The sequence below is a fragment of the Carya illinoinensis genome, chromosome 9, assembly GCF_018687715.1.
Source record: "Carya illinoinensis cultivar Pawnee chromosome 9, C.illinoinensisPawnee_v1, whole genome shotgun sequence".
Lineage (NCBI taxonomy): Eukaryota > Viridiplantae > Streptophyta > Magnoliopsida > Fagales > Juglandaceae > Carya > Carya illinoinensis.
The window spans coordinates 11607600-11620239 of NC_056760.1; the positions used below are offsets into that span (position 1 = coordinate 11607600).

A 12640-nucleotide genomic window follows, 5' to 3' on the forward strand; every position below is an offset into this window, starting at 1 on the left:
TATTACAAATTTGAAAAATAAGTCAAGTTGTCTTAAGCATAGCAAAAATGCAAGTAAAAAAATAACATAAATAAATGAAAACAAATTGTCTTAAAGACTTAAACATAGCAACAATGCAAAAAATTAAGAATATCGATCTTCATGTTCGCTCATTATTGTTTCAAGCCTTCAATCTTCAATCGTCAATACTTATCACGTTCGATTATGCAGTCAACTCTATAAGAATAAATAAGGATAAAATATCAAATGTTAGTGAATTCATATTATAAAAAATATGCAAAATTAAATTATAATGAAAACAAAGAAAACATTACCCGATTCTACTACAAAGATCCCTACATTATTTATAGCCTCTCGGATATCAATGGGTGTTGACGGATGCCTTAACCAATTTTGAGTGCAAATAAGTGCCTCAACAGTTCTCGGAGCCAATAAACTCCGAAAAGAATCAAGCACATGACCTCACATACTAAATGCTGACTCGGACGCAACCGTAGAAACAGGCATAGCCAATAAGTCTCGTGCAATCCTTGCAAATATATGATAGTTAGTCTCATTTATTTTCCACCAAGTCAAGAAGTCAAACAATAGGCTGAGTGTCTCACAACCATCTGATACATATCGATCCACTTCAGTTTTGGTAATACTAGATCCCATGGCGGAAGATGCCCTATACCACTACTAGAACCATTTGGTCTCACGTTTGCCATTACCTTCATTCATGAATGTAGATGTTGGAGGAGGTTGAGAAACTGGGGTACTCATGGTGGAACCGAATGTAACATTATACTCTGCATACAAATCTGCTAATATCTGTCTCACATTCGAAACCATCTCCTCAGCACGAAACTCATCATGAATTTTCTTCAAATGAAAAGTAAGAAATTCTAACTTGCTTCGTGGATCAAGCACAACAGCAATTAACATGAATAAGTTCATCATATCTAATGACCCACAATACTTATCATATTTGGTTCTCATGTTTATGACCATACTCCTCAAACAAGTATTAGTACTCTCGCTCAGCATAATCAATTCAGTTTGAAGATCATAAGTCTCTAAAAAACTGATGTTGGCTATCACATATAAAGATTAAGAAAATATAGTAATGGCTTCATAAAACATCTCCAAAAACTTGACAAACACTCACACTGTCTCCCACTCCGTAGTTTTAGGAGGTCCCATGTGCCAATTATCAAAGTAAGGGAGGAAATTATAATCCTCACTCTCCATCCGTCTGAAAGCCTTCTCAAACTTCTCAACCGCTTCCAACATCAAATAGGTTGAGTTCCATCGTGTCTGTACATCAAGACACAACATTTTCTTATAATCAAATTTTTCTTTTTTTACACATCTCTTAACCTTGTCTAATCTTGTGGGGGATGAAAGCACATATCTAACTGCATTTCTAACTATTGTAATGGCATCATTGCACTCCCTCAAACCCTCACTCACAATAAGATTCAATATATGAGCATAACATCTCATGTGCATATACTTACCCCCAACACATTCCCTGTCAAAAACTATTTCAAATAGAAAATTGCAGTATTATTCAAACTTGCATTATTAATAATTACAGTAAATATTCTATCAATGCCTCAATCAAGCAAGCACAACTCAACATGTCTTCCAATGGTATCCCCTGGATGATTAGGGATTAAACAAAAATTAATTATTATTTTCTGCAATTTCTAATTCTTATCAATGAAATGTGCAGTTAGATACATATAATTCAAATTCTGTATTGATGTCCATGTATTCGTCGCCAATGAAATCCTCATGCCACCATCTTTAAACACTTTTTTAGGTTTTCCATTTTCTACTTCATATAACTTCATACAATCTCTTGCAACTGTAACACGACATGGAACTTTAAACCAGGATTCAAGAGACCAAGCAAATTTTCTAAATCTCTGTCCTTCAACAACCCTAAATGGCATCTCATTAATAATTACCATTTCTGCAATAGTCAACTCACAATCTCTTCACTAAATTTGTGGGTTACAAGAATCTTTAATGTACTACCATCACTCTCTCCAACCCCCTCCTCAAGTGATGAATCACATGTCAATATTTTTTGATACATATCCAAAGGTCCCCGTTTATGAGGATTTTTATGAAAGAAAACAAATGATTTTGCATCTTTGAAGTTCCATTCCTCTTTTAGTGGCAAGCTTACATCTTGCCATAATAATTACATTTAGCTTTCGGATCATCTACAGGACAATCATCCACCTTCGTAAAATGATCTCATACAATCGATTTGTCTGTCCATTTCCATTTCTTAGGTAATGGATAAGTACAACTAGTAGGGGCACTAGAGAGTTTTGACATTTAGGTCTCTCTCACATCTTCTTTCAAATTAATTATTGGTTGAGGTTCATTTGTATCAACATCAATCGGAGACGAAGAATAATCCATTTAAATTATAAAATAAAATATAAATGTTATATGTTTATAATTTTTAAGATCCCATACAACATTACAAGTTTGAAACATGGCAAACATAAAACAAAATATCCCAGTAGCTAGTTTCCAACATGACAAACATCATAAGTCTAAGACTCTAATCTAAGTTGTTCACTCATCTTCTCTCAATTTATATAAATAATTAACAATAACTAACAGATTATATATTAACAGATTATATATATATATAACAGATTATATGAGATTGCTATATATATAACAATATGTTATATATTCTTAACAAAATATAGTATAACAATTACTGATATACTAAAAAATATATATAACAGATTATATATACAATCTATTATATAAGTTAATATATATATATATATATATATAACAGATTATATATACAATCCATTTATGCTAAAGTAAGAATCTGAATACAACTACGTTTTTAACTACTAATTTGTTTTTGTCCCATTTAACATTGCCTTTAGAAAGATATGGTAAACCAGAATATTTCTCCAAAAGTAAAGCTCAATTCAAACTTCATGATTCGATTATATGAGTTAATATATATAACAGATTATATATCTAGCTGTATATATAACAGATTATATATATGTATAAAAGATTATATATTAACAGATTATAATTTATATATATAATAGATTATTAGGTATATTAAGTATAACAATAACTGATATACTATATAGTATATTAAGTATTAACAATAACTGATATGAGGGTCAGAATACTCATAGAGGCCGAAGGGAGTCACGAAGGCCAGAGGAAAACATAGAGGCTTGAGGGAGTCACCGGTTGGTGCCATTGAACTTAGAGAGAGAGAGAGAGAGAGAGAGAGAGAGAGAGAGAGAGAGAGAGAGAGAGAATGGGGGAGGGGGCGGCAGAAGAGAAAAGGGAAAAGGGGGTGAATTGGGAAGGGGAATAACCCTAACTCGTTCCCAACCAAATGGCATCGTTGGCTTTAATTTTTTTTTCTCACACATTTAAACAAAACGACGGTATATAATATATATATATATATATAAGGTCGGTCGGTTTACCGATTTTCTGTGTGGTCTAACTGAGACCGAGCCGATCGAAGTCAGTTTCCATTAATTTCTACCGCCGGCTGACTGATTCTTCGTCGGTTCCGGCTTGTTTCGGTGTCCGGCAGTCAGTTGCCGTGGTGGAGGTCAGTTTACCGGTTCCGTGTACACCCCTAGCTTTATGTGAGTTTCAACTTTCAACCAGCTAGTTCCACTTTAGGTCCACAACGTAGGTCTATCCGGGCCTCCATTGCCAGGAGCTCCGACTCATATTTTATTGATTTAAAAGGAAAATTTGTAGTCGTAATTTGATTTATATTTTACATGAATAATGTTAGTATACTCTTTCATTTTTCTCTTTATTTTGATCATCCATGTATTTAAATTCTTTTAAAAAAAAATGTTTACTGATTAAGGAAGTCACTATTAATATATTGATTTTTTTTAAATGCTTGAAATAAAAAGTTAAAAAAAAAAAGATGCAATTTATACTGAATAATGATAGACTTACCACTCTTTCACCACCACTTTATTACTTACAATGTATTTGTTTTTTTTTTATTTTCTTTTAAGTATTTTTTTAATATATTTAATCATTAAAATTTTTTTTAAAAATATATAATTTTATTAATAGTGAATTTTTTAATAAAAAATTAAAAAATTAAAAAAATAATAGAAGAGTAGTTAAACAGAGATAATGCTATCATTATTCAAGAAGAAAACTTAGAAAAGAAGCATAATGACTAATGTTTGTTTATGACATTTTGTCTAAGAGCATTCACATTAACTTCATCAAAGTTATCTTCAAAATTTGATGAAAAATACAAATTTTCCATAAATCTAAAACCTTCCTATCCATAATCCCACATTAGATTAGCTATTAAATTCATCAAAATAATAATATAATATTATTTTTTTAATAATAATATTTTTTTTCATTTTTAGCAATTAAACTAACTATAGGTACATTAATAATTTAATTTTATACTTGGGGTTGACCATAAATCCAAAACTAAAATGAAACTAAGGTTGCAGGGAAAAAAAATGAGAGAGGAAAAATAAAGTACAACAGTTGGGAATTAAAATGTAGTAAAATAATTGGTTGATGAGTGTATAGTAACCCTTCAAATTTGAAGGAAACTATAGATTTACTGTAGTTCAAAACTTCTAATTTCTCATTTGATGAATCTAATGCAGTTATGATTTACACATATTCATCATTTTATACATTTGGCTTAGCTTTTGATATTCTCATTTGAAGCCAATGCCAATGCTCTAACAACTTCCACCGGCAATTTGTAGATTCTGTACTGGTGCCCATTCCAAATTCTCAAACCACAGGTTCGGCAGCCGTAACGTAACCCTCACCGTAGATGCTCTCTAACCAACCTCGGCGATCAGTTCAACCATGGCGGGGATGCCTCTTGATGTACTCACTGACATACTCTGCGACTCTGCCGATTACTTGTTAAGCCACTCCTTCAGTTCTAGTCCGTCTCCAAGTCATGGCAGTGCCTGATTGATAGTCCAGGCTTCTCGACCTTCACCACAAGAACTCCACCGAAACTGGCTCCAAACTCACCCTTATACTCTGAAAGGACTCCGAGCTATACTCCGTGGACCTCCACGTAATGAACAATGCTGTCGATCTCGCTCACCCTTTGATGTGCTACAGCAATCGGATTCAATTATTGGACTCCTGCAACGAATGGCTCTGTATTGCTAACGTGGTGGAAGATATCGCTCTGTGGAACCCTTTCCTCCGAAAACACAAAGTCTTACCCTTTTTGCCTGTCGAGAGAAACAAGAGGTACGGGTCGGGCTTACAGGGTGCGTGGGTTTACAGATTCGGGTTCGACTCGGTTCACAAGGATCACAAGACACAAGCTAGTGAGGATTTCGCAGTTTATTAATTTGGACAATGAAGTGTTTGTCTCAACGGTTAAGGTTTATAGTCTGACAGAGAACGAATCGGGAGAATCCGAAGACATGCCTTATGTTTTGTGTATGAATAATGATAGCCTTGTGCCTTATGAAAAAGTGATAAATCTATCATTAGCGTTACTTCTTTACAAAAGTTTTTAACCCCTTTCTCATGAACGAAACACGCTACACGGGGACCCCACGAAGTTAGTTGGAATATAAAAGGACGTTAACGCGTGAGAGCCCAAAATTGTCGTACCCAGATCTCGGAGCCGAAGGACGGCATCATTCAAGCGATCAATTACGACACTTGTGCGATTATTTTACATAGATATTCATTTAATTAGTTAATAAAATAAATTCACTTTTCTAATATTAAAAAAATATATTTCAATTTAATTTTTATATAAATAATATAAATTTTAAATTAGATAAAGACTTTCAAAAATAATTATTATGTATATATATATATTATTATTATTTTGTAACTATTATGGTCAACTTGATAATAAACATTACCTAACACGAGAGATCTACAATATTGCCTATTAAAGATTGAGATTGAGATAGTGTTTAATAAAAAGTGGATCCACACGGAAAGTATATGATTTGATATTCAAAATTATTATGTATAGTCAATTTTACGTATTTTTTTATACAATTTATTAATATGATTGATTATATTATTTTTTTAATATAAAATAATTATTTATATTAATTATATTAATTGAGTATAAAAAACATATATAAAAATAATTATATATAATAGAGCTGTTTGATATTATATAAAGCGATTGGGTGCAAATCCTGTAGATGATTAGAAAAACATCAAATCTTACTAACACTGCAACCAATAATATTCATCTATATTATATTGTGAGTGGAGAGCTTATTCTCCCAACAAGTTACAACTTTTTGGTGGGGGTTCATATTAAAAATACTTTACACAAAGGCGTTGCATTCGAAGCCACCTTTAATGAGATCAGAGATGAGATTTGTAACTGTGGTTGTATAAGTAATGTGTAATCGAAAAAAATAAATTAATATATAATTTATATAAAAAAAAAAATTAATTTTTTAATAATAAATTTCACTTTTTTTAAAACAATTATGTAATATTTATAATTCTACATTTATATGTATCATTACTCTAATAAAATATAAGAGAACTTCAAAAGCAAGATCCTATCAATCCTCATATTAATTTCAGCTGTTTTCTATTTGAAAATAAAAAAAGGTTGGACAGGTGACCGAGATTGTCACCATAACAGCACTCTTATCAATTGAAAACCAGCCATGAGATGGTAAGAGAATCATAATTTTATGAATAATAATAAAATAATTTATAAATAATAGTAAAATAATTTGATATAAATATTTATTTAATTTTAAAAAATGTGAGAAAAAGTTAAATAAGAAATATTATAACATTAAAAAAATTGAATTGTTTTTTATATTTTATTTAAGAGTTGAAAAAATTGTAATGATTAATTTAAAAATATTTATATTTAAGTGATATTTAAGAATAAAATGAGAGGTAAATTATTTTGAAATAACCTCTGAGACATTAAAATGACGAATATTGTGATTTGAGATGACAGAACGTTTGTAACAAAACTCCACCCGTGTTAGGAAGAGATGCTTTTAAACTTTTTGGCACTTGCTCGAATCATGTATGATTTGTATATTCTAACAATTTATAAGATCAATAATATTTATTACGAGGTGCTAATATAAGTATTATCCATTAATTATTGAATCAAATATTATTTTTAAAATAAAAAGTTTAATGTTAGATGACATAATATAATATCAGTAAGAAGTGGACTTAAAAAAAAGAAAAAAGAAAAAAAAAAGTTGTATAAAGAAGAACGGCCCCAATGGCATCTATAATGGGGAGCATTTTGACTTGGGGGGAGGGCTTGGTCCCCAAACCTATTGAAATACTTTTACTTTAGCTTTGGATTCGAAGAATAAATTCGGCCTAAAATACGTCGATCTCGGGTCTGGAAATTGGCCCAATCGTAATGGTTGCTTTATGTGAGATTCAACTTTCAACGAGCTAGTCCCACTTTAGGTCCACAACGTAGGTCTATCCGGGCCTCCGTTGCCAGGAGTTCCGAGCCTCCGACTCATATTGCATTGATTTAAAAGGAAAATTTGTAGTCGTAATTTGACTTATATTTTACATGAATAATGTTAGAATGTTCTTTTATTTTGTCTCTTTATTTTAATCGTTTATATATTTAATTATTTTTAAAATAATTTTACGATTAAGAAAGTGATTATTAGTGTATTTCTAAGTTTTTATGTTTTAAAATATGTTTGAAATAAAAAATAAATAAATAAGTTTAATTTACACTAGGAGCACACCCACTAGGCAAATTGAAGAGGTATAGTAGCACTACTCATTTTACATAGTAATCCCACTACATAGGCAACTTTGCGTATGAAACTGTGCACGAATTTGACTAATGCCTATTTAAAAAAAGAATTCTTCTATATGCAAGCATATCGGAGACGAAAATGCGGATCATTGATGATGTGGCAAGTAAAAAAAATACAGTAAAAAGAGGGAAAACACGAAAGGTCTTCAAAAATTTGTTTCATCTCTCCCGTTCGTCCACTGTAGCCTCTGCGAGCAAGTCCTTTGCATTTTCATCGTGGTCGTCGATCTTTCCGATGAGTCCGCCTACGTTGTCCGTTGAGCCGTCCACCACTACATCCGCCCCGGTGACAGTGTCATCCTCCTCCATGTAAGCCCCACCTCTGTCCTCTTCGGTGCCGACTGGGGCTCTATTGACCTCTCCATACTCGTTCATTTCACAATAAAAACTAACTCATTTACCACTCATGGCCACGGCTAACTAACCACCAAAGCAACCCAATATGCAGCCACCTCCACGATTAGCTCCACACCTTGAGTCTCCTCCATGCTGCCACCACCCTGCACTAAGAAACCCCTGTTTCTCTCTAGTCTCTACGCCAAAACAAAGCACTGCCATAGGTCCTCTCCTCTAAGCCAAAACTCCTCTCTGCAGCCACCACTCTACACAGTGAAGCCTCTGTTTCTCTCTTCACCAAAATAGAGCACTGTCAAAGGTCATCTCCTCCACTCCAAAACTCCTCCCTAAAAACACCATTCTGCACTGTGACACCCCTTTCTCTTTTCCAAAACAGAGCACTGCCAACTCTTCCCTACAACCACCACAAACACTAAACAGAAACCACCGTTTCTTTCCTAATATTAGAACCCAATCTGTCACCGTCAAACCAGCTTGGGCCACCATTGACAACGCTGTAGCCCAGCCCCACCTCACGATCCCTCGAAGCATCCCTCTGTGGCATCAACTACAACCGTGTTACTCCTTGTTCGAAGTCCACCACCACACATAGAGGAAGCCGATAGCAATCGCCGCGATCTCCTCTAGCTCGAAATTTCTTCGTCGTGCACACCACCTCAGCCCAACGCCGTCGCACCCAGCAACACTCCTCTTTTGGGTTAGGGTACGGAACCCAAATATAGGGGTGTAACTTGAGAAGCTGCATTCCGCGGCAGTAGTGATTACTGATAGACAAAAATTGGAAGAGAACATGGAGAGGAAACCAGACGGGAGGGGAGAAGTGTTTCTCAGAGAATGGGAACGGAGAGGAGAAGAGAAGATGTGAAATTCATTTCCAAACAAGAGAATGTAGAGAGAGAGAATGCGAAATTCATTTCCTTGAAAATTCATTCCCGCCTGCTCTAGACAACATGCCGCGTTTCATTTTGTCCACGTCAGCAATGGTACGCAACTCGGTCTGCATACTGCTTGCAAAAAGACTTTTCCTTAAAAAAAATTGAAAATCAACGAAGAAGAAGAAGAACGAATACTCCATCGGCCTCTGTTTCTCATAACCAATCCTTTGTAGCACCATATTCAACATATTCATTCGGAAAAGGATGGCACTGCAGCATCCCATTTGTATCCCTCTCTATCTGCATAGTGAAACGAAAACCATTAGTGGTAAAATAAACCATACCTCCTATCTCAAGCATGTAAAATATTACTGATTAAATAATGCATAAAAAAATCATAGCCTTGAACACAATGAAGTTTTAGTCCTGCATTCTAAGAATGTCTAGAAGAAAATTTTAACTTTCAAGATAAGCTGTCTAGCTGGTTTAAATTTATATATGAGATGTAATGATTTTATATGAAAGTTGAATAAAATATTATTATAATATAATATTTTAATATTAGTATTATTTTAAAATTTTAAAAAATTTAAATTGTTTATTATATTTTGTGCGATAGTTTAAAAAAATTATAATGATTAGATTAAATGAAATGAAACGCTCCCTAATTTTGATTGATGCTCATTTGACATATTCGTTGTCTCTCTTCCATTCTCTTGACACTTACTCCTTATAACTCTTCGAGACAAAGTCAGCTTCAACAAAATTGGGTCAGAATGAGTTATGTAGAACAAGATGGGGGAGGAGAGGGACAAGAGAATGATAGGTTAGGGTTAGGGATCGAGAAGAGTGGGGAGGAAATCGACTATGCCTAAGGAAAAGGAAGGAGATGAAGGAAAATTTGAAACACACCGTTTTGAAAAAATATTTATTACCACCCATAGTCTCTCGCTATGTTCTCTCTTAAATGAAACAAGCATTTCATTTATGACCTGGAATGCTAGGTTGTATTTTTCTGTAAGGCGTACACGAAATTGTCTATGTATAGAATTTTTCTTTATATAAAGATCAGTCTTACATTGGATACTAAATCGGAGAAGTTCCCTTACGTGTATGTTTTGGAATCAGTCATTCTTGTACAAAACTGCTTTGAGAGAAATTTAAAATTCTCGTGCACTCTTATGAACAAAACTCATATATTTTAAAACTGTATCTAATGTTATTATCATAATCTTTAATTTGAATTAAGTAAAATTAACAACAAGTTGATATATCTATCGTAGGTTAAATATTCTCCATAAACAACTAACACATATTTATCGAGTTGAAAATATTAAATAGAAATAATGTATTTAATTAAATTCAAAATTATTAGTCTTTTAGATTTTCTTATCGTGTTTTTGTTACCAAGTCGTTCAACATTGATGTTAAAAATATTAATTGTATTTGAAAAAAAATGAAATGAAAAATACGTACTGACGTGGCATGATTAAAAAGTACTATAAATTTATTTCCTCATAAGGTAAAAAATTGGATTCCTTTGAATTTCACACAAGTCCCTTATGCATGTGTGTACTCTTGGTCCCCTACCATGTTCTCTTTGTTATTCTCATCTTCAAACTCTCTTTTTCGAATCTATGAAAATGTTGTTATCCAAAAAGCTGTATCTTCTTCTTACGAAAGATCACCCAAACGCGAGTTCCACCATTTGAGGCTTTCGGTTTTCCTTATTCTTTGGTGGGTTTAGATTTTGAAATTCCTGCTTTGCAATCCCATCTTTAACTTCATATTTATCTGATTCCTTCAATTTTTGGCTCCAAAACCATAGACAATCTTACTCCGAAAGACCCAGCTCTAAGTTTAGGTGCACCCTTTTATTTTGTCATTCCATTCATGTCCATCTAAAGCACCAGACCCATTTGAAATCCTCCATTGATATTTTGGAGATTAAACTCTAGACACTTGTCTTGCTTATTTAGAACGCCTACTTCTTTTTGGCTTGAGTTGCCCGTTTTAAGATGTTGAATCGAGCTGGGCAGTTTGATAGGTATAAGCACCCAAGTTCTTTGCTCACGGTGCAGAGGGACCAATACTCAATTCACGGTATTGAGAAGACCACGTTTTATTGATTACTTCTGGCATAAAAAACCATTGCCCATTCCCATCGTTGGTTATAAACCAATTACATCAAAAGAAAACAATGGTTGAATAAAGAAACAATACCAATAAAGAAAGTAAACGATCTTAACGTAAGGAAAAGAAATAAAATAACATCTCTACATGGAAAAAAATATTAGAAAGTCAGCTTGCCAATTCAAGCTACGTAGTCAGCTAGCTGTATGTTCGGTTTAGTAGCCCTCATGCTTCTACGTGGTGTGGCTTCATGAGTAATCGTATCATTCCCTCCCCCCCTACGAGACGAACCTTGTTCTCAAGGTTGAAAGTAGGAGACTGTTCCTTAATAGTCGAAAGTGGTTCCCAGGTGGCGTCTTCGGCAGGTAAAATATTCCAGTGAACCAAAATTTCCTTCACACGACCACTCGCACTCTGGACCCAACGTGACCCCAAGATTTCTTCAGGCTGTAGCAGGGGCAATCCATCATTAGTATAAGGGGTAGAGTGGGTTGTACAACTGTGGAAGTCCCAAGGCGTCCCTTTAAGAGGGACACATGAAAGGTAGAGTAGATTTTAGCATCAGTAGGTAACTGGAGGCGATAAGCCACGTTGCCGATGCGCTCCAAAACTTGATAGGGCCCAAAAAAATTGCTTGCCAGCTTTTGATATGGACGCTTAAGAACAAAGTGTTGTCGATAGGGCTGTAACTTTAAATAGACCCAGTCATCTACAGCAAAAACTTCATCCCGACGGGCTTTGTCAGCTTGTTGTTTCATGCGATTGCGAGTGATCGCTAAATTAGTCTTGAGTTGGCGTAGAATGTCGTCGCGAGCAACAAGAGCACTCTCGACTTCATCGACTGCTGTGGAACCCGATATGTAAGCATTTAGAACGAGAGGAGGGCGGCCATAAAGCGCTTCAAATGGGGTCATCTGTATGGAGCTGTGAAAAGAGGTGTTATAGGAGAATTCAGCCCAGGCGAGAAAAGCTTCCCATCGTTTCAGCGTCGTGTGTACAAAGCAGCGAAGGTACTGCTCCAAGCAATGGTTTACGACTTCGGTTTGTCCGTCAGTTTCTGGATGATATGCGGAACTAGTGCGCATCGTAGTGCCCTGTAAACGGAAGAGCTCACTCCAGAAATGGCTCATGAAAATGCGATCCCGGTCACTGACGATGGACGATGGAAGTCCATGAAGTTTGACAACATTTCGAACGAATGCATCTGCAACATCTCGAGCTGTATACGGTTGGGCCAATGCACTAAAGTGGGCAAATTTAGTAAGCCGATCGACGACCACAAAAATGGAGTTTTTACCGGCTGATTTCGGAAGTCCACCGATAAAATCCATGGACACATCGGTCCACACCCTAGATGGAATTTGTAATGGCTCAAGCAAGCCAGCTGGTTGTCGTGTATCATACTTGTTCTGTTGGCAAGTGTCACACTGCTGGA

At 34.7% G+C, this 12640-nt stretch overlaps 1 protein-coding gene across 1 annotated transcript; it reads right to left on the minus strand.

The window, feature by feature from the left end:
• Positions 1 to 681: 681 nt before the first annotated feature.
• LOC122276800 (zinc finger BED domain-containing protein RICESLEEPER 3-like) lies at positions 682 to 8215 on the minus strand. Its single transcript, XM_043086703.1, has 3 exons — positions 8021 to 8215; positions 1151 to 1299; positions 682 to 1066 (listed from the first exon to the last, which is right to left on the minus strand). The coding sequence occupies exons 1-3, from the start codon at positions 8213 to 8215 to the stop codon at positions 682 to 684; spliced, it is 729 nt and encodes a 242-aa protein (XP_042942637.1).
• Between the last annotated feature and the right edge of the window lie 4425 nt (positions 8216 to 12640).

Excerpts from the sequence above, each read along its gene's own strand:
- LOC122276800 (XM_043086703.1), bottom strand. The coding sequence starts at position 8,215 with ATGAACGAGTATGGAGAGGTCAATAGAGCCCCAGTCGGCACCGAAGAG. Across the intron at positions 1,300-8,020 it reads ACTTGCTCGCAGAGGCTACA|ACACGATGGAACTCAACCTA; the intron begins GTGGACGAACGG and ends CTTGATGTACAG. Across the intron at positions 1,067-1,150 it reads ACTACGGAGTGGGAGACAGT|TTTTTTAGAGACTTATGATC; the intron begins GTGAGTGTTTGT and ends AGCCAACATCAG.